A 23433-nucleotide genomic window follows, 5' to 3' on the forward strand; every position below is an offset into this window, starting at 1 on the left:
GTATGATGTTAAGTAGAAGTGACAAGAACGGACATCTTTATCTTGTTCCTGATCTTAGGGCAAAAGCATCCTGTCTTTTCATCAAGCATAGCATTTGCCAGAGAAAGCTCTTCCTCCTGCAGTTTCCATCTAGCACCCTCTATGGGGAAAGCTTAACATTATGCTGACTGTAAGAAGAAATGCTTAAAGCAATTTCATCCATTATCACAGAGTATGTATCAAAAAATGAATTTTGACCTGAAAGGCAATAAATTGATTAACTGGCACAGCACAGAAATAAGCAAGTGAAATAAAGTTTTAAAGGTGCTGTGAAAGAAACCTGTTTCAGGAAACAATGGGGTGAGGGCACCATGGAGGTAATAGTCCATACTAGCTGAGGACTTTTAGGAGAAATTTCATACAGGAGATGTTGACAAAAAGATGAGTAAGTATTTCCTGTGGAGTGGGAGAGGGTATTTCTGAGGGAAGCAAACATGAGAAGAGGTGTGAAGAGCATGGTGTGAAGATCTGTAAAGCCTCTGAGGTTTTACCTCCCTTTCAAGCTAACAAGATAGTCTACCACAGTTTCATGGATGCTGGCAGAAGACAGGAGACTCCCAGATCATAGACAAAGGTCTTTCTTACTTGTTGGTACACATCAAGTGGTGGAAATATTGTGTTTCCATAGGTTTGCCTTGCTAACTCCCAAGTCCTTACAGGGTTGATATGGAAGGGTCCAGGGTGATCCTGTAGTCTGTGTCATGACTGAGGACCCTTGAGCTCCAGGAACCCAGATTTTTATAATGGGCAATAAACATCCCCAACTTTTGGCCCTAGAGGAAGACATTATCTTTAATACACATCCCTCTGCTCTGGAGGAATACACTGACTCAGTCTTCTAAAGCTTTGTGCATGATACAGATATCTTGAAAAGATAGTCTAGAACAAAAGGGGAGTTAGTGTCTCTGCTTGCAAGACACACAGATGTGATGAGACCCCTAAAGAGTTGATTCCCAACACCTGACAGATTCAGGGAGCTGCCAGGGCTTTAGGTGGAAGATCAGCTTTGATTTGGGCCTTTCTAGTATTTTCAGCACCACTTATGGCTCAGCACTTAGTCCAGCACTGTGTAGTACATCTCTCAATGTAGCAAAGCTGTGGTTGCTGCTGGGTTCCCTTCTTCTTTCCCTTTTTGGGCCAAATTAGGGCAGCACAGTGCTTTGGTTGGCCAGCCAGAGTAACTTAGGACTTTAAGAACCAGTTCTGGGGGATCCCTGGGTGGCGCAGCGGTTTGGCGCCTGCCTTTGGCTCAGGGCATGATCCTGGAGACCCGGGATCGAATCCCACATCGGGCTCCTGGTGCATGGAGCCTGCTTCTCCCTCTGCCTGTGTCTCTGCCTCTCTTTCTCTCTCTGTGACTATCATAAATAAATAAAAATTTAAAAAAAAAAAGAACCAGTTCTGGAATCAAGTAACCTGGGTTCAAACCCAGCTCTGGCAGTTATTAGCCTTGTGACTTTAAGTAAGTTTTGGTTTCTTCACTTGTAAAACGGGGATAGTATTGTAAAATAGCAACTGGTATCTGATGAATATTTAACTATGTGCCTGCATACACGTGTTTCTCACTTTCACCTTATTTAAGGTTGACATAAGAGTTAATACATATAAAACGCTCTCCGCTATGCTTACTTAGCACATAGTAGTCACATTTTATTGCTCAGTTATTTTGCTTTTGTTAATAATTGGGCCTCTTGCAGGTGAGAGACAGATCCTTAAGAGCTCTTGGTGTAGATTTAGTACTATACAAAATTAGAATCGTACAGATAGCCATGAGTTAAAAATGCAAGTTCTGCTTTCTACTAGCTGTGTTGGTTTGAACCAATTACTTTAGATCTTCAGTTTCCTTTTCACTGCATGTAAAATATGGACAGTGTCTTCTTTTCGTGGTTGTTCCTATTTTGAAACACTTTATGTGCTTTGTTTACCTTGGCTGGTCAGCCTGTAAACTCTTGCTTTGGTAATAAAGAGAATTAGTGGAAAACCACCTTAAAGTGTATGCCTCAAGGTTAGGATGGGGAATGGCACTGACAGTGTGTGGAGTGAGTGCTGTGTGTGTGTGTGTGTGTGTGTGTGTAGGGAAGGGTGGGCATTACCTCCCTAATAGGAAAATGACATTTCTGATAGGTTTAAGAAGCAGAAATAAGTTCTAGTTTTAGAAAATTAGTATAGGATTTAATTTCAAGCGAAAAGGATCAGAGTTCCTATGGGGCAGTCTAAAATAGACATTTTAACTAGTTAACAAAGAGAGATTATGTAATGTGTTACATAGAAGATGCAGTTTTTGTCAGTGTTCTCTATTCTCTTGAAATAGAGTCTTCCAGAGTTTCTTGGTAGTTCTGGAATTTCTCAAATTTGAAAGAATTACCCTGTATCTGCCTTTTCTTTGTTCTCTCAATGCTGATAAGCTTATGAGAGTGTCTGGATCTTGACCGGAACTTAATAATAATGAAATTGGTAGTGTTGTTATCTGCAACTTGTTTTAAATTTTATAATTTCTGGAGTACACTGTGCACCTGTGTTTAGATACTTAATAATTGCGAAGCAGAAAACAAATAGTTGTTCCTATAAGAAACCCTGCTGGCTTCACACATCACATCCTTGTAATACCTAGAAACCTCTTGGACCCAAATCATATGAGACATGACCATGCAGGGTCTAAGAGGTATCTCAAATGCTCAACTATGCAGTAGTTTCTTTCCTTTTCCTCCTTTAGTTTTTGGTTAACTAATCATATGTTCCAGTAATTTACTTTTCACTCAGATGTTTAACAAATATTTGCATATTCACTCCAAGAATATTGATTTTGCTTCTCATCCTTACCACTCTTGGCCATATTATCAGTGGGGAAACCTGTCAGAATATGAGCATAATTCTTTACATAATCTGCCCCTCACATTTTAATATAGTTACAACACAAGGAGACCAAGTGACTGCTATGTGAACAGAGATTTTAACCTACTTTTGTTCTGTATTTATTTAATGGTTTTGGTTGATCCTAGTTGTGTCCTTGGGAATAGATTTCTCAAAAGAACCTTGAGGAGATATATTTGCTAAAATTTGATACCATCTTTTAGAGTTTAACAGGTGACTTCTTTTTTTCATCAAGAACACATTTTAAATCTAGATTTGAAAAAGAAAAATGAAGTTTAAAATATAGGATGGGTGTGCATTACAGGTATTGCATATTTCTCATGTGCAGTAGTAACTGTTCTCCAGTGATGCCACCTTGTAAGTCCTCCCATCACAGTATTTGCATGGTGTTCCTCACATCAAGATATGGAGCTTATTGGGGTAATTTGTTAAGTACCAATAGATGAAATTGGTACCAGGAATGAGATTTCAACCCATAATGACATGTGCTCATATTGCTGTGAAACAGACTGTCTTAACCTAACACTTAATGTGTTTGAAAGCCACAAACTTTTTTTTTAAGGTTCCATGATTCTCAGTGGGTTGACTGAACTGGGCTGAGAGGCTCTTCCATTCCCAAGTCATATAGTTAAGATGGTGGCCACTTATTTAGAGGTATTGCCTGGGTTGAAACTTGCAGGGTAGCTCACTTACATCGTTGGCAATTGGTGCTGACTATTGACTGGATACTCAACTGGAGTTGTCGATCAGAGCCTGAGAAGTCTCTCCATGTGGTTTGGGTTTCTCCCAGCATAGTAGCTGTTTTAAAAGGAAGGAAGCGGAAGCTGCCAGATCTGTTAAAACCTGGGCTCTCAAGTTCCCAGAAGATCACTTCCAGTGTTCAGTTTTTTAAATCCATCACAGGGCTATTCTTTATCATGGATAAAGAAAATAGAGTCTATCTCTCACGGAGGAAGTAGCATTCACATAGGGATCAAAGAATTAATACCACCTGAACTTGTTATTGGAAATACAGCCGTGACTAAAATAGACATGGCCACTGGGTACTGAACAGAGCCTGGAGAGAATTAAGAAAGTATCAGAATGGGGTGAGCTCTCATAAGTCAAATTAATGAATTTGGACTTTAGGGCAGTAAGAAGCTATTAAAAAGTTTTAAAAATAGGAATAAGATCATTTATATTTTGCATTAATTCTGTGGATATAATATGGAGAATGGCTTCATAGGAACAAGTGTGGAAGTAGGCCACCCAATTGGGAGGCCGTTGCACTCCATCCTCTGGCATTAGATAATAGTGACTTGGGCTTGGACTAGGAAGGTGAACTGGGTGATTAGTAGTAGACTTTTTTTTTTTTTTTTAAGATTTTATTATCAGAGAGAGTGTGTTAGTGCATGTGTACACATGCAAGTAGGAGGAAGGTACAGAGGGAGAGGAAGAGAGAGAATCTCAAGCAGACTCAGTGCTAAGTACAGAGCTCAACAGGGACTTGATCTCAGGACTCTGAGATCATGACCTAAGCTGAAATCAAGAATCAAATGCTTAACTGACTGAGCCACCCAGGCACCTCAAGAAATAGATTCTTAAGAGACAATAGAGAAATAATTAATGCAGCTTGATGATTTATTGAGTATGAAAATTGAGAGAAAGGAAGAAATCAGTGATGTTATTCAAGTTTCTGTCTTATGCATCCATATTAATAGAGACCTTGCACTGTCCACCAATCCATTCACTTACTCTTTGGACGCCAGTTACATATAAGACAGTTTCAGAATTATTAACGTGTACCCGCATGACAAAAAGCTTCATCAGCTAGTATGCAGTGCCTAGGTACAGGTCTTTAGCCTTTAGTCTTACAGTTTTCACTCAAAACATTGTTTAAGATTACTTAGGTCTGTTCCCCCTCTCTCTGCAATGAGGTCAACTCAAACATTTGTAATAAGGCTATATTTCTTTGTTATAGTCTGCATTCTGTCCTCCATCCCTGATCCCTGATTGTTGCTTTGTTCTTACTGCTTTATATACATTAAAATTTTTGCGAGTTAAATTTACATGTTTTTTTTCAGACTTTATTGATTTAGAGAGAGAATGTGTGAATGAGAGCACAAATAGTAGGGAGGGTCAGAGGGAGAGGGAGAAGCAGACTCCCTGCTGAGCAGGGAGCCCGATGCAATGCAGGGCTCAATCCTGGGACCCTGAGATCGTTACCTAAGCCAAAGGCAGATGCTTAACCAACTGAGCCACCCAGGTGCCCCTGTATGGGTTTTGACACTGTGTAATCTCTCTTTGAAAATGTGCCCTATAATGAGAATAGGCTGTGATGTCTGCTGGTGGCAGTGTTGGAAGTGTAACACTGTGCTGAGACCAGGACTATGAATGAAGCCATGATCAGGTTTATAGCTCAGCAATCAGGGTTCATGAATCTTCTGTTTTTAAAGGTCAAGAATAGCCCTTGTATCAGGAACTTTCATTAGTCATGGGTTTGTTGGGGTTTAGAGGAGTAGTAGATCTTATAGGTGCAATAGGTAGCCACAGTGAGTTCTGAAATGGAAAAAAATGCTTAGAGATTGTAGGAACTTGAAGGAAGAGATTCCTTCTCTTTGAAACTCCTGCAGAAATGTTTCTTAAACTGCAGCCCTCCCTCAACAACCTGCCTTAGAAACATCTGGGAGGTTTATTTAAAAATTGCAGACTTGGAGCTTCTGGAAGCAGAGCCCAAGAATCAGCATTTTAAACAAATCTCCTAAGCAGTTCTTGGTACATTCAGAAGTCCGAGAACCCTTGCCTCTATAATGAATGGTGAGATGACTTGCACCAACCAGGTGGATCCTTGTGTATTTATTAAATTGAATTGCACTTTTGTTCTGATAACTTCTGATTAGAGGGCTGACTTAGCAAGTAATACTAATAAAAATCCTAATGCCTACTGAGTGTGTATTCTGTGCTAAGTGCTCTTTGTCGATTAGCTCAATTAATTTGTGTGAAAGAGATACTATTATCATTTTCTCTTAACAAAAGATTGATGTAAAAAAAAAGTAAAATTGAGAAAGTTTAGATAACTCGCCCAAGATCACAAAGGTTCTTCAATGGTAGGTGCAGGATTCAAAGCCAGGCATTCTGCCTCCAAAGTCCATGTTATTTATGACATTGTGAAATCTTTGCCGTTGGGGGTTCATACTGTGTATCCCCATAGTCTCAGATAAATAAACCAATCTTAGGGATAAGAGACTTGAAATCACACTAACTTTGCAGTGCTTTCACAACTTAAAGTTTGTGTGTGTTCATATTTTACTGTAGTCAGCTCTCTAAGGAGTAGTAATAGTATAGTGATGATGTTCTTGAGTCCTACAGAGAGGCATGTTTCTTAAGACAATTTTAAATGATTTAAAACAAGTACAACATTTAAAGAAGGTTTGCCTATGTCACATTAATGAAAAACTACAGTACCCTAGAGCATAAGGGTAAGAGCACAGATTTTTAAAAAAAATTTTTATTTATTTATTCATGAGAGCCAGAGAGAGAGAGGCAGAGACATAGGCAGAGGGAGAAGCAGGCTCCATGCAGGGAGCTTGATGTGGGGCTCGATCCCAGGACTCCAGGATCACGTCCTGGGCTGAAGGCAGATGCTCAACTGCTGAGCCACCCAGGGATCCCTAAGAGCACAGATTTATAGACCTTTAAACTTGAAATGGCCTATTCAGGTCATCTACTCCAGCTCCCTCCTACAAATAAGGGAACTGAGCCCCAGAAAACTCTAAATCTCTGAGCAATATCGTCAGCCCCAGATGTCCTGATTTGGTCCAAACCATTTCCGCTTTCATTCTGCTTCTATCTTAGGTCTCTTTATGAAACAATTAAAATTTATAACTGGAGTGATTTTAAAAATCCATTCCATTTCGATGAACCTAATTAAAAGTTGTACAGATATTCACTGGAGGATGACAATTTGTAGCTGAAATTAGAAGCAAATCTATTCTGGTAAATTTGGAAGGAATGTTGGGTGCAGTTGCAAAAATAGATGTGAGTAAATGACTTAGGATATTTAAGTGGAAAAGTTTGTTTTAAAACAAAGGCTTTTGTAGAATGCATTATTTATGGGATCTTAGATTTAGTTTTGGTTTTCTAGCTTTTTAAAAGGCCTAAAATAATTCAAGAGTATAAAAATAGGAAAACAGCTGGTTGAGTTCTAGATTCCTTGAAAATGTGGATGTGAAGTAAACGGTTCCTCTTGGTCTTAAAATACTGTGGATTCAGAAAGAATCTCAGAGAAAAGGCAATCTATGATTTAAACTTTAAAACATACATTAAAATAGTGGATCTCCAATTTTACCATGCTTCAGAATCACTTAGAGGACTTGTTAAGATACAGATTGCTGTTAACCACCCCAGAGTTTCGGATCCCATTGTTTGGTGGAGGGCCTGAGAGCTTGCATTTCTAGCAAGTTCCCAGGTGGTGCTAATGTACCTGGTCTGGTGACCACACTTTGAGAACTACTGGATTGGAGAAAACAAATTATAATAAAAAGCAATCATAATTTTGTGAGGTAATTATAGACTAAGAACTGGTTTCTTTGATATCTGCTACATAAAAAATTTCTGTTGACTCATGTTTTCATACTTTATAGTAACAATAAAACCATGATGACACTGAGAGACTTTATGATATTTGAAGTCCCTTCTGAGTCATTATGATAAGATGAAATTATATTAAACGTGGCCTATATACTATGTGGTAGAATGTGCTTTTTTTGGTAGTAATAGTTGTCTGGAAATTAGGAATCTGCATCTGGAATACGTTAGGGTAGCCCCCTCCACATCCTCATCACTTGATATGGCAGTCGTCTTTAATAAGTACGCAGTGGTATTATATGGTGTTTTAATTTGCATTTCCCTACTGATCAGTAATGTTAAATACCTTTTTGTCAGCTTATTTGGCATTTACCTCTTTGGTGAAGTATTATTCAAATCTTGTTCCCACTTGTTACAGCATTTTATGATTTTATGATTATTGGATTTTGAGAATACATATATGTATATATTCTGAATACAGTTTTTTGTGAGATTTGGGATTTGTGAGTATTTTCTCCCACTCTGTGCTCTTAACAGATTTGGAGGAACAGAAGTTTTAAATTTTGTTGATATCCAATTTATCAATTTATTGGCTTGTGCTTTTAGTGCTGTATTTAAGAACTCTTTTCTTAACCCAAGATCTCAAAGGTTTTCTACATAATTTTTCCCCTGAAGTTTTATAGTTTTAGGTGTTACATTTAGATTTGTGACCCATTTTGACTAAATGTTTGTGTTTGGCTCAAGATATGGATCAAAGGTGTTCTATTTTGTTCTGCTTATGATAGCCAATTGTACCAGCAACTTGTTGAAAAGACTATTCTTTCTTCACTGAATTGCCTTAGCTCCTTTGTCAAATCAGTTGTCTGTATACATCTATTTGTATTTCTGGACTCTGTTTTGGTCTTTTGATCTGTTTGTCTGTACCCCAACACCACCCTATTTGGATTACTGAAGCTTTATGGTAACTCTTGAAACTGAGTAGTGTTGGGCCTCCAACTTGGTCATTTTCAAGGTTGTTTTGCCTATTCTAAGTCCTTTGCATTTTCCGTATGAATTTTAGAATCTGTGTCAATTCTACAAAAAAAAAAAAAGTCAGGTGAGATTTTGATTGGTATTGTGTGCCCTGCAGCCTGCAAACACCCTCGAGACAGTAAGAGGGGGACAGTCACAGGTTTCACCTCATGTTTCCTATCACTCTAGTTCCTCTTCTTGCATGACGTCTAGTGTCTTGCAAACCGTTATTTATTTATTTTCAGTTTGAATATTTTTGTTTCAAGCAGGAGAGTAAATTTGGTCCCTGTTATGCAGTTTTGGCCAGAAGTCGTTTTTGTAGGTTTTTGACAAATAAGAGAGTAGCCTCAGATTTGTTCTTGGGCATTGGTAACAGCATGGAAGAAGCATTGGAGGGAAAAAAGGATGAAAAAGGAAATCACTAAGGAAACAAATCAGTAATTTGAGGAAGAAATAATAAGGATTGAAATTAAGGAGGCTGTGGAAAGGGAGGCAAGGAGAGAATAGTTGACTTGAGTGGGCTGAATTGATAGAACTGGTGAGTTGTTAGATCAGGAAGTTGCTAGGAGGGAGGAGGGGTCTAAGGTGACTTCAGGGTTTGGGTTTTGCATGTGGTTTAGTTCGCTTTGGGTGCTGAGACTGTGTACCTATATGTGGGATGTGATTGATTGGTACCTCCCGTTTTATAAATAGTGCCATAGTGTTACAGAACCAGTTAGTTACTCATTGAATATTAATAGTTCTTTATTTCTTACTTTGCACTTCATTATAAGTGTCATCCAGAAACAAATATTAGTGGGGGATAATTCCCATTACCAAAGTAGTTTACTTTCCCCAACAGAGTTCTATGAGCCATTTCTAGTAGATTTAACTGTTTATGGATCATTATTTCTTTGTTAAAGAAGATACAGGTTTTTTAAAGAAGGCAAGAGAAACAATATGGGGAATCACTAATGATTTAAGTCAGAGTTATGAAAATAAAACATCTTAGAAGTGGTAAGATATGTAATGAGAAAAAGAATTCTAAGATCTCAAGAACTTGCATTATGTGTAGGTACAAATATAAGGAAGCACACAGTATCAGGATGGTTATAATGTTTGTGGTAAATTATGATAAATTTATTTTCTGGAGCTGTCAGTGATTTCAGTTTTAACAGATTGATCTGCCATTGTTTTTGTGAAATCAAATTTCTTTATTTTTATTTGAGTCTAGTTGACACAATGTTAGTCTCAGGTGTACAATAAAGTGACCTGACAAGTTTTACGTTATGCCATGTTCACTACAAATCAAGTTTATTTTATTTTTCTGAAAATAACAAGCATAGGAATTATCCTCTGACAGGAATGTGACATACAGTTTTTGTGATTGTGCCTCTCTTTCCTTAAAGAAATGTTTCTCAGAACAGATTACTTTAGACCAACATTTGAGAGGTAAATAACAGATTATCATTCTTGTCATCGTAGATCTTAAAATCTAATTTCATATCAGATCTCCTCAAGCTTATTTTTTAATACTTTTTTTTTTTAAAGTGGCTCCACACCTAGTGTGGAGCCTGATGGAGGCTTGAACTCAAATCCTGAGATCAAGACCTGAGCTGAACTGAGTTGGATGCTTCACGACTGAGCCACCCAGGCACCCCTCAAACTTACTTTTATATTTTTGAGGACTTAATTTCTATTTAGTTAAGGTGTTTAATTAAATTTATATTTTAAAGTAGGCTGACCCCATTTGAGATTTTTTTTCCTGATATATATTTATTTAAAATGAGTACAGAGGTAGGCTGGTCTATGGCATTTGCTATCCACATGTAAGCAAAAGATCATTAACCTTCTTTTTTTTTTTTGATCTCATTTTTGAACTTGATTACCCTAGTTCCTCTTCACTCATGACACCCCCGCCTTTTTTTAATTGTGGTGACTTCCCAGGTACAGTAGGGATGCTTTTTAGTCTAATATGAATAGATCTTAGAAAGGCATTTGGCAAAGTCTTATGACATGGAGAAATGGGTTATGCCCACAGGGTGATGATTATTGAGATAGTTAGAAGAATGGATTCTGTTATTTAATAGACCCAAATTTGAATGTTCCCTCTACAGCTCATTGACTATATAACCTTGGTTCAGGGTACTTAAACCCTCTGAGCCCATTCTTTTGTTCTATCACATGGGGGTAATGATGGTGTCTCCTTCACAGAGTTATTAGAAGGATTGAGTGAAATGATGTGTATAAATGGCTTAGCATAGTGTCGGGTACACAGTGAGTGCTCAATAAATGTTATTATTTAATTTCTTGAAAGAAAACTAATAACCCATTATCGCAGCAGTACACATGCACTAATAGTGTTATCATAGCCTTCATTGGTTAACCTGTGGCTGTAATTGTTTTTAATTTCTGGAGTCCATCTGTAAAAGGGACACTAGCAAATGAAGCATGGTTAAATGAAGGCAGGTCGGCTGGGTTGAATGAATTTGGTGATCATTATTTATCCTGAAGAAGCAAAGACTCACTGATAGGGAATATTAAAAGCCACCTTCAGATCTTTGAAAAAGTATTATCTGGAAGAGTTGACTGTTTCTGTGTGACTCCCTAAGTAGCTTTTCTGCAGCCCTGCTGTTGAGAACTAGGATTCAAGCCCTAATTCTGATATTGGGGTATGACTTCAGTGGAAGCACTTAACCTCTGAGCCTCAATTTCCTCAGCCATATAAAACAGAGTAAGATCACTCTATATGGAGGTTATGAAGTGTAAATAAGTTAATGTGTGTAAAAGAGCAATTCAAATTTATTGTTCTCACTGCCTAGAATTGTTCTAGGGTGGTGATGAATCAGCTCTCTTTTTGGAAGGGCTCTAATAATTAGAACTGTTTGGCAGAGAACAAGCTTTCCCACCATACCAAGAGCCAAACAAAGGCATGATAGTCATATCAGGGCTTTTTAGAAATTTTTGCATGGAGTGGAAATTTGTATAAGCTGTTTGAGAAAAGGTACAGGGTTTACCTTGTTTGCTGCTCTGTCCAGGCCACCCAGCAGTGTGTCAGACATCTACATGCTCAGTGCTTGGTAAATATTTATTCAAGGAGTGAATGGAAGTTCCCCTCTAACAGCCATATTGTATTCCTTGTTTAGCATCTCTCCTTTCTTGTTTTTAATATATTCATGTTATTTTCCCTGGTATATTGGTTTGCCTTAATTTCTGTTGTTCTTTTTAAAAGTGAGTGCCTTATATATAGACTATTTCCATGGAATGAGAACCTCGTTATACAAGGTTCTTGTATAAGAACCTTGTATACAAGGTTGCTTCTGGGGAGGGAGTTTGGGGATTGGAGACACCGCATTATTATAGTGTTTGAATTTTTCAGCTGTGTGTTTAATTAACTTCTCAACTATATGCTTTATTAATTTTTAAAAATAGATGAGATGATCCCATGATTTACTAAGTAGTAGTTTAAGTAAAATACAAGATTTGTATTGAAGCATACTGGAAAGCACACTCAGTTAACAGCAAAATAGGCTCTATTTATTAAGAGTCTACAGTGTTTAAGACATCATATTGGGTGCTTTACCTAGGTTCTCATTTAATTTGCTCAATAATCACATGAGGTTTAAGTCTCACTTCAAACCAGGTTAAAGCCAGGCTCTGTCCCTTAAGCCTCCTGGGCCTTCCAGCCTCACATTTTAGCTAGAATTTGGACACCATGAAGGGCTTGAAGACCAAGGAGAAATAGCAGTCACTGAAATTACATTGACTAGAAATGCTCATATATATATTACTTGCTGCCTTGAGTTGACTATTTCTTCGAGTCTGCCAGGGATTAAATAAGAAGAAATGGGCAAGAAGGGTATAGAAAAAGAGTTTAAGTCATATAGAAGACAGACTTGACCTTGAAGATTCAAGGCCTTATAATAGGCAACCAAAAAAGGTCTGTGAGTATGTTTTAAAATGATAGCTACCCATAGCTGGGATTCATAGTGCTTTTGATGACTTGTGGAGACTAGATTGTATCTACAGACTATTTCTATGATTTTGTGGACTTAATCCTTCATAGAATTTATTTCAGGCAATATTTTAAGTTACCTTTACCATGGTGGTTTATGGAATATTAACTATGTATTCTAAGGAAATACCTGTCTATATAATGAAAAATGGTCTCTATTACTCTGGTGTAGAACTCTTTAAGTCAATTTTATTTTCCCTCTTTCTTACAAGAAGGTAATGTTTAGGAGAATTCTTTTATCTAGAGAACTGGTCATTTATTACTCCATGACTGTTGCATGAGTGGATTATTTGCTTCTGTGTAGTAAGTCAGACTCACATACCATGCTACTTTAAAGTTAGACCTGAGGTCAGTTCCTGTGTGACCTGGGGCATATGATTTAACCTCTATGAGTATCAGTTTCCTTATCAAATTATGTTTAATAGCTCCTAATTCACATTGTTGTACCGAAGGATAGAATGAGTAGTATGTTCAAAGTGCCTGGCACATTGTCAATTTTCGGTGAAGATTTGTTCTTTTTTTAAAATCTATACCTTTCTCCTCTTTTCTTCTCCTCAGTATTTTTGAGAATTTAAACTCAAAGTCAGCCTCCGTAGAAAGGGGTGAAAGCATTCGTTTAGCCTCTCCTTCGGTCTGGTGAACATCTGGTACACACATACTCATCTTTCAAGATCAAGTACACGTGTATCTCCTCACCTGTTAAACCTTTCCTACCTTCTGTGGGCAGGAGTAGCTGCTCCTAGCTTAAAAGCATTTTCCCCCTTGCCTGGCACATAATAAGGCCTCAAGCATATACTAATAAGTAAATGGGTTTCTGGACATTAATTGGTGAGGGGAGGCTTACAGAGCTTCTCATTGAGCACTGCAGTTTTGTGAGTTTGAGTGCTTTGTTCTCAAGTTAGAAAAACCACTGCGTTAAGGAGGGGACCTTCACTTGATACCTTTTGGTTTAAGGGTAGAATGCTTTCAGCATTTAGACTAATTCCATTTGCAGAGTAGTTTTCCATGCTGCAGTAATTATAATGACAGAATCTTGTTTGTGCTTACTGTGGGCCGCCCTGTGCTGACCATTTTGTCTGTGTTTTCTCATTTTGTCCTGTATTGGCTTTATGAGTTACTGTGCCCATTACACAGAGGAGGAAACTAATACAGTGACTACTCAAAGACCACATAGCTAGCAGTAATAGAGCCTAGATTTGAATGTAATCTGACTCTAGAGCTGGCTTTTTGAATTACTGTATTATACAACTTCCTTTTATATTATTGACAAGAAAATTGTATAGACGAGTAAAGAGGATTATAAAAGTCAATATTTCTTGAAGATTTCCCCCATATTCACTGCATTTATAGTCGTGTACCAGTTTGTGCCCTACACTGTTCTGCTCTTCACTGTTATTTCAGTGGATTATAGTTATAGTATGTGGATTCAGTTTTAACTTTTCCTCCACACTAATATCTGTGGGGAGGAATAATTATGGCTAAAGTACAGTGTAGGGAGAAGTAACAAGTTTCTATTAAATATTGCTCAAGCAGTGAGTAAGTCATTAAATTTGACTCCTGATGAATATTAAGTGATTGCTTAATACTAGGCTACCAGGAAAAACATACACACACACCCACTCAAAGAGGTGGGTGTGTATGTAGGTATATGTTACTAGAGATAGTTGGAGCTGTATTTTAAGAGAGGAATGGGTTTGGTTTAGTTTTGTATTTTGGTCCTTTTTTGTGGAGGGAGGGAAAGGTATGATTTATACTGTCATTTGTTTCAGTTCATCCAGAAAGAAGAAATTTCTTGTTTGTAAAATACAGACAAATCACTGAGGAGATTAGGAAGAGATTTCTGTTTTAGAAAGTAAAAATCTCTCTATTCCAGGTCCCATCTGTTCTAGGAAATTTAAAATCCAATCAGGCGATTCCCTGCCTCATTTTCTTCTCCTGCTCCTTGCCAAAACAGACATATGTACTTTATGGCATGGATATTTATCAGATCCTTCTGGGTGTGTGATTCATGTTGAATTGGAGTCAGCAACCCCATAAGAACACTAAATGGCTGCTTTGTCTTAGACCAGCATTTTATTGATAAAATATATCAACTATATGTAATTGGTATTGTTCCTGTTCAGACATGCCTGTATATGACTTTGTAGAATAAAAAAACACCCGGTTCTGCAATTTTTATTTGTTTAGGACAAAATTTCAGGAAACAACTTGGCCTATACAGTTGAATCAGGAACAAAAAGTTGGAAGGGAAAAGTAGATGAAATTTGTCTTAAGGGCGTGCCCCCCAACACACACATTCACATGTGTCCTAGTTGTAAAGGTAGAGAAGTTTTATGGACCTATAAGGCATGAAGCATTTGGTCCCATTCTGGAGATTAGGGAGGATTCTGGAAAGGGAATCTGTGGCTGAGATCATAGAGAACAGCAGAGCAAAGCAAAAAGACATCTGGTAGTGTAGAGAGGTAGTACAGAGATGTGTATGGACATGCTAGGGGAAAGAGGAGGGAAAGTGCCTTCTTTTTCATGTCTGTTTCACTGAAGACAGTTCTACTGAGGACCTGGGGCGGGTGGGCTGCTGAGAGTACTTGCTTGGCTCTAGGTACTACATGTGCTTGGCCCTGTTTCAGCTATGTTTCCCAAACCTCAGGGCTGGGCCTTGGGGGAAGAGACTTTATTTTTCTCAAGCACATAAGCCTTAGGCTGCAGCTCTAGGCAGCTGTGGCTAGGGAGGGGCCTTATTTAGAATAGTTGGTCTAAAGGCTACATCCCTTAGCTGTATCACTTACCTTCCTCTTTTTTGCCAAACTGGTTGCTGGTTTTAATAAGAGCTTGATTGGTTTCCTGACCATGTCCACCTGAACTTGGAGAAGCCAAGATAAAGAATCTTCTGCTCCCCCATTTTTAATCTTGACCTAAAATGCTATTATATTGAGCAAATAATATGTGAAGAGACCCTAGACAATCTTGGAAATCACCCTGGGTGATAAACTCTCATGAGTCCATGCTGTGCTATGTAAAAATTACCATATTGCTACAGGCGTATTACCTATATCTTCTGGTCATAAATAGAGGACTTGCCATTTGTCTTACGTGAGTCTACATCTATAAAAATAGCTAGTTTGTCATCCTCCATTTCTTTCTCAGACCTATCTTTTCACCTCATTTTGCCCTGGTCTTTCATATTCAAGACAACTGGCATTGATTGTTACTATTTTGCTTTTATAACTTGTTCCTACCATCACCTTTCTCTCATTGAAGCCTCATGAATTTTAAGTTGCAGTGATTGCAACACGAAATCACCCATTTCTTCTCAGTGTTGTACAGATCATGTAACTTTAATGCCTTATTCAACACTTCAAACAGGGAATAGTAATAGTTATAATATTGCTGTTAGTGCATTTTGACATTGAGTAACAGATGACGTGTCTAATGAATAGCATGGCTGCCTTAGATTGCATAATTATAGGTTTGCTTGACTTTAGGAAAATTATACGCAGTCCAACTGCATCCATTCAGACACTATTTTATAAAAATGTCAGAACACTTCAGTCTAAAAAGAAGTCGTCCTTCAGTGTGACTATCATTATTTTTGTAAGGTTTGCCACTGAACAGGAAAAAGAAAGATGAAAGAGAGACTGTCTTTTAAACATGGGTTTAATTCTATGGCCCTTTCTGGTCTAAATAACATTTTTAAAGTTCTTTGGGTACCATTAGCAGTCCCCAGTGTTCGAGATGGGGCTGACCAAGATCCCTGGGTATAGACCTGGAGATATGAAGGAAGAGAGCCCTGGTATTGGCATACTTACAGAAACTTATAATTTTGTAATGTAAATCAGAGATTATCTGTGCCTTCTAGACTTGATTTGCAGGGGCAAGGGTAGGGGGATTTATTTAAGCTAGTTACTGTGCTTTTAGGAAGTTTCCTAATTAGTGTGCTAGATGTGTTACACAGGCCTTGCAGACTCCCCAAACTCTCCATGAGACTTCTTTATGTATTTATTGGCTTATAAGTGAATGTTCAAGTATGTCACTTAGGTTCATTTTATTAATACAAGCAAAGGTTGATTGTAATAAATGCTTATTGAGTGGCACATTGAAGAAATGTGAATATTCATAGATCCTCCAGACCCCACTGGGGGAAGGCAGTCAGAGGCATTGACGCTAGAAATGGTTTTGATACTGGCTCCACTGAGAAGTATCTCTGCAATTCGAAGACTTCCCCTTGAACATGTCTCTGCTACTGCGTTTGCGTGGCTGTACTTCCATTTCTGTGGCCTAGCAGCCAGAATCAATTTCCTTAATCAGTTTCCTCTATGTAAGGAATCTGGAAAAGCTTTTGTGGGACCCAGTCTGATAGCATTTGAGTGGCATTACCTAGTGTCTCATGTAGAATGGATCACATGGGGCTGAGATGTTGGAGCTGGGGGCCAAGACTTTTCACCACTGAGGGTTTGTTCCCTGGATATTCATGGAGGAGTTGGAGCTGGTTGTCCTTCTTGTCACGTTTGTGCACCTGTTAGCACAGGCGGGCAAGTTTGCAAACTTTGTCACTAAAAAGCCTGACTTGGCAACCTCACTGTGCCACTCACTGCTCTGTAGCACAAAGAGCAGCTTCCTTCAGCTGCTCAGTTTTTCCCTTCTCATAGGTGAAGTGCAGATAAAAAAGTTGCTGTGAGGTTTGCTGTAAATGATGTGCTCAGTATAATCTTGGCACAGTATAAAGTGCTTACTAATTATTAGCTACAGCTGTTATTGTTATATATTTCTTTTTCATTGTCGTTACTGCTTTCCATGCTTTGTCAGCTGCATCAGTCTCCTGTAATGCCAGGCTTTTGTGGTACAGTAATAATTTTCTCTCTGGGATTGTCATTCTTTGAATTTTAACATTATTTGTGTGCTTCCCTCCCCTCACCTCCCTTGCCCCCACGTGCTGGTGCCAACCTTTTTCTGATGGAAGAATCACCATGAAAATATAGTAGACAAATGAGTTTATCTCACATGACTTCATTACACTTTAATTCAGTAGGATATCTGAGGCAGGACAAACTTACAGTTCAGTGAAAGTTTAATTTTCAAATTTATCAAATAATGCCATGTGAGAACATTGAGGGAAGAGATGCTGTAATTCTTCATTGGATTCCAAGAACACTAAAGCAGCATTTTTGCCCTCAACTGGGTTAAAATCTGTTTGGAGAAATGAGACAAATGCATACAAGAAGACAAGACTGTTTATGGTTGCAGGTGCCAAAGTATCAAGTACAGCTGTTAAAGATAAATTAAGTGAAGGAGATCTTTCTCAGTGGGTATGGTTTAAAAGTAGGTAGGGCTTGAGCTCAGCCCTTGAAGGATGTATAGAATTTAGTTTGGTGTAGATTGTTAGGAAGTTTTCCTGCATTAGTGGGGGAATTTTGGTGGTGGGATTCTGTACTATGCAGTAAAGGAGCAAGGAACCTTGGGCTGGTCAGTCCCTCTTCAACACCCCCCTCCTACCCCTGCTTTCTCTGTGCTCATTCCTAGTTCCTCTTGAATCTTTCGGGGACTTATTTGGCCTGTTTGCCTTTTTCGTGCCACACCGTGCTCCTTCCTCACCTCGATTGTTTTGTAGGGCCAGACACCAATTCACTATGCCTTCCATGGCCAGGTGCTTCTGAAACATAAATACAAATCACGGTTTTAAAAGACATTAGATCACAGTAGGGAAGTAAGAGTTAACAAGAACAGAAAGAGTCACCAAAAGAACCTTAAAATAGCTGTAGCAGGTTGCTCCTTGACAGGGATGTTCTCATGGCCTTTCTTCCAGATTCCTTTTGCTATGGGGCTCCTTCTCATGCTTAGGTCTCTGGCCTCAAGCCCTTTGCTGCTGTGGACTGAGACACTGACGTTAGCCAGAAATTATCTGACTGGGCTCACCTCCAGGTGGGGTGTGAGTCTCCGTTCCTCTCCCGGACTAGCTTCCTGATCTTTTCTAGTGTTTTCCCTCTCGCCTCGGGCTGCACTGTTCATGTTTAGGTCCTTCAGCTAAGCATTCTGGGGCCCTGGAGCCTTAGCTGAGGCTGCAGGAAGCCACAGATGGTTTCCAAAGATTCTTGCCTTAGGCTTCATGCCATCAAACCTGACCCAGCCAGTCACTCATTTTCTCCTTCGCAGGCAAGGTCTCCTTGGCCTTGTAATTCGAAGTTGCCATCTGGTTCAAGTCTTGCTAACATCCTTGGGACCTTGATAATGAATACCATGATCCCATTTATTTTATTTTGCAAACTCTCTCATAGCATTTTTAATGTCAAAAGCACGTTTTTATGTGCCTTCAAAAATAAACTTGTTTAATTCCATAGGAAGATTGCCAACACTATATTGATTTCCACTGATTAATTAAATACAGAAAAATGCCTGCCTTTATATAAGTCATAAACCATCATATTCGGATATAAATTGCTTAAAATTCCCTTTCTGATCATCAAGTAATTAATATGATTTTTAACAAACTATTGATATCTACATAGCAGATACATGTTGCTATATCAGCAACACCTAAACAGCTTGTCTCCCTTGTTAACATTTGGACATTTTCACGACATGGACCTGTGATTGACACTCTTGACAGTTTTATTTGGAATATGGCTTGGGTCCTTTCTCACACACTATTTTGTTAAAAATGTTATATTTAATTTGGGGAATGTAAATACAAATTTTTCTTATGTAAATACTGCCACCTTCCCCTTCCTCAAAAGCAAAAAACTTTATATTGGGATACACACACACACACACACTCTGTGAAGTGTGAAGTCTGGGTGTTATAAGCCAAGAGACATTCTACTAGAAGCAGGTTAATCCAGGAGATATTTTCTGAAATGTGTTTATAATGAAGTCCAGGAAAATCCCTTTCAAAAGCTAAATGTAAATGTATTTTATATTATTTCTTGACTTTGGGATGATCTGTTGTATCCTGCGGAGTAGACAAGAAATCCTGACATTTGTCTGAGCTAAGGTATTTGAATGGAGAATATTTGAGTGTGTGCATTCCCAGGTGACTTAGCTTTATTTTTCATTCAGCTTTTTAAATAAAATTTGTATTATTTTGTGTTCCTGATCTCCTGATCTATTAAATTGTACGTTTAGAGCTTGAAAATAGTTTAAAAACACTTAAAAACACTACCTCGCCTTTCCAATCCGCTAATACTCTTTATCGTCTCCTGTTAAGCCAGAGTATTTTAATTTTTAATTTTTAATTTTTAATTCAATTTAATTTTTTTAGTATTTTATTTTTTAGACATAGTAAGCATAATTGTTTCATTCTCTAATTGATTGATAACTCCAGTATTGGAAACATTTGTGGATCTGTGTCTGCTGATTCTTACTCTTGATGTTTGTTTTCTTGTATTTTTTTTAGGGTTTGTAAGGTTTTTCTGTTGATTTTGTTTTACCTTTCCTCCTCTAATCTCATTCTCCTTCACGATTATTTGTGCAGATGAGCAGAGGCCTAGGATGGTCTTCTTCAGAGGGGAGTACCTAGGGGTACTTCTAGGGGGAGACCACCTCACACCAACATCAGAACTGAGGTTCCCCGGACCACTCAGGTGACGGGAACCCAGGCTGAACATCCTTCTGAAAGCCTTGTGGCCACAGGTTTTCAGAACCAGCTTTATTTTCTTTCTCTCTTACCTCTTCTCTGCCCAGTTGCCAAGGCCAACCCCACTGCAGCCTGGAGGAGCAGAGTGGCATTACTTTGGTTCCTCTGTATTCTGACGAGTAAAGACCCAGCTGGGGTGGGGGCTGGGGGATGGGGGGGGGGTGAGTTGTATGAGACTGTGGTGTTCTGGCCCTGTTTTTCTTTTTCTGTTTTTGCTAGGTTTGTCCCTGATTGCTTCTGTCCCGTAACTCTCTTGTTTTTAAGGAGTTTTCTTTCTTCCTTTCTTCTTTTCCTCCTTCCTTCCCTCTTTTCCTTCCTCCCTCCCTCCCTCCCTTCCTTGTACCTTCTACTTTAGCTGTTTTTGTGGTTTTCAGTAGAATTGGTACACGTAACCTAACCTACTAGAAATGGAAATCTTTCTTATTTGATCTTTAATAATCCCGTGAGGTGCACGTGCAGATACATAGCTGGGCTGCTTTAACTGAAAAGGAAACGGAGGCCGAGTGAAGTGTAGTGGCTGATTTACAATCACACAACTAAGTGGCATAGCTTAGAACTCCTAAGTCTGAGTCTTCTTTTTTTTTTTCCACTCCAGCCTTTGAGCTTTCTTCGACTGGGTGTATTCTCAGAATTTTGAATGAAGCAGGCCTATGTTAAGGAAGTCTTTAAAAAAATCTGTAATACCTTTTATAAAATTGTTTAGATCATAGACTGGTAAGGATGATATTGGAGCAATTTTTTTCCAGAGATGGCATTTTAAATGGAAAACAGTAATTACTTTTTTTTTCTTTCAGCTGAAGTGAGTAGTGAATACAGTATGGACAAGGCAATGGTTGAATTGGCCATGATGGATCGGGAACTAAACCATTATGTAAAGGCTGTTCAATCTGCAATAAGTCATGTAAGTTTATACCACTCACCTGGTAATATTTGGTTATAACTACTGACCTGAACACAGAAGCACATCATCAAAATTCTTCTCTAACTGTTAATAGTTCCTTATCATTACTGTGGCCACTGTTAATTTCATCTTAATTAAGACGTTTATAGAAAAGGAATCTTAAGTATTTTCCCAGCTGGGCCACCTAGGTTTATTTAGAGTATTATGCCTATTTTAGATTTTCTTGCCTTCCCCCCACCCACTTTGGTCTTGAAATCTTTTTTTTTTTTTTTAAGATTTTATTTATTTATTCATGAGAGACAGAGAGAGAGAGAGAGAGAGAGAGAGAGAGAAACGCAGAGACACAGGCAGAGGGAGAAGCAGCCTCCATGCAGGGAGCCCGACGTGGGACTCGATCCCGGGTCTCCAGGATCACACCCTGGACTGAAGGCGGCGCTAAACCACTGAACGCTAAACCAAGACCTGGGCTGCCGGGTCTTGAAATCTTTAGTGTAAGCAAGCTCCCTTCGAATGTGAGATTTTTATAAAATGCTAAAAAATTGCATAGAACATGTTTTTATCATGTTTACTGCAGCATACAGTTTAGACCGGCTTAGTTACTCATTCTCCAGCTTTAACTAATATGCAGCTATTGCAAAATTCATAGAATCAGATAATAGGGGAGAGTTTTAGAGCAAGTTGAAAAATAAAGAAGGCTGACATTTTGGTTTTTCCAGAAGCCGAACTTATCTTTGTTGACTCCAGCTGTCACAGAAACAACACATAAGGCAGCAAAGGTGGGAACATAGCGACATCCTTTTCAGCAGTACCAGGTTGAGTAAGAAATGAGCAATATGATTGCAGTAATATTTCTGAGAAGTCCTTTGTCCTCTGAGCAATGGAAACTCCCCTTTGAACTGATTTCAGATACCTGTGTAATAGGGTGTCTTATACTTCTGGTTTCTTTATTTGCCTTTTCTTACTTCTATCTCTGGGAAAGTTCCAAAAATCAAGTCTTTTATAAGATTGGCTACTATTCAGTGGAAGATAAATTTTTAAAAATGGCTTATTAATTAAGCCATACTTAAATGAGCATTACATAATTATATGTTCACAGATGAAGTTCTTCTGTGTTTTTCAAAAACAATTTAATTTTTTTCCCTTTTTAATGGTTAGTATTTATTAAGTGTAGTATTTGTGACTTAAGAATGTCTGCTTATATCCAAGAAGTAGTAGACTTGTTCAGCTTGTAAAAGTCTGATTTTCTTACCACTGTGGCTGTTAGTCCTGGGACTGTGAATATTCCTTCCATAGGAAAAATGTGAAAGTGATCTCATCATGTTGGGGCATTTGAAAGTGGATAACAGAAAGCACTTAGACCAGAGGTTTTCAACTCCTGCTGACCTTCAGAACCAGCCTGTCCTTATTCTAATGAGATTCTGATTTCATTTCTGGAGCAGGATTAGGGCACCAGTCTTTTTTAAAAACTCATTCTAATATGTGTCCAGGGTTGGAGACGACTGACTTAAAAAAACACTTAAAGTGTGTTTGCTACCAAGATCAGAGTTAGGCCTCTTACATAGATTAATCCTGCTTTGACCCTTACATTCTATGGAGGTTATTTGATAGGCCTTTCTATCTTTAACTTTGATGTTGTGCAGATGTAATTGCACAGTGTACATTAGAGATAAGAAAACAGATTTGGGAAGTTAAAAAACCTTATGTGAATTTTTTCTCTATTAAACTCTAGGATTCACAGATGTTTAAGGTACTTTTACCTAAAGAATGGACCTCTTCAAGAGCCCTTCAAAAAACCAAGTCACTTATGAAAAAAAAGATAAACACTCCCCCATATTCAGTAGTTAATAGCATTTTTTTCTTTCTTAAGACCTCATCCCATTATCCCAACCCTACTAAATAGGAAAGACTGTACTTTGAGTTTTACCCTACTTTTTAGCCCTAACTTTACACTACAGACTATGGAGCAAGTTGGATTTAGTGATTCTGATCTTTCATAAGAGGAGAAAACATGTTTATTGTCTTTCTGATGCAAAGTTATGCCCTCTATATAAGCTTGATACAAGACCAAGAATAGCAAATCATAATTGTATGAGGTTTCTAAGACCTGAAACCATGTAGGGGCATAGCAGGGATAGGACATTGTGAATATATAAGATAACTGGGTTTTTGCAAACTCCAACTTCCAAACATATTCCTTAAAAAGGTGGAACAAGATCTTTCTTAAAGGCAAGTAGTACTTCCATTACTATAATGTTTGCCAAAATTCTGATCCACCTTGTGGTCTCTTTATGAATTTTCATATAGTCATAGAAAGTTGAAAGTTTTTAATCATCACAGAGCATTAGTGAGGACTGTGTAATAAATGTCTCTCTCCTACTCTCACCTTCACAGGATTCTGAAGGTCATATACCTCTGAAAAGGTTT

General features: G+C 38.3%; 1 protein-coding gene across 8 annotated transcripts in view; it reads left to right on the forward strand.

Moving 5' to 3' along the window:
* Nucleotides 1-23433, forward strand: part of NSMCE2 (NSE2 SUMO ligase component of SMC5/6 complex) — a 214119-nt gene that overhangs the window by 16704 nt on the left and 173982 nt on the right. For all 8 annotated transcript variants that reach the window (XM_077847191.1, XM_077847197.1, XM_077847194.1 and 5 more), the window contains one exon: nucleotides 20903-21009. In XM_077847191.1, coding sequence (XP_077703317.1) covers nucleotides 20903-21009 — 107 coding nt within the window. The remainder of the gene's footprint in view (nucleotides 1-20902; nucleotides 21010-23433) is intronic.

This window comes from Canis aureus, chromosome 14 (genome assembly GCF_053574225.1).
Source record: "Canis aureus isolate CA01 chromosome 14, VMU_Caureus_v.1.0, whole genome shotgun sequence".
Taxonomy (NCBI): Eukaryota; Metazoa; Chordata; class Mammalia; order Carnivora; family Canidae; genus Canis; species Canis aureus.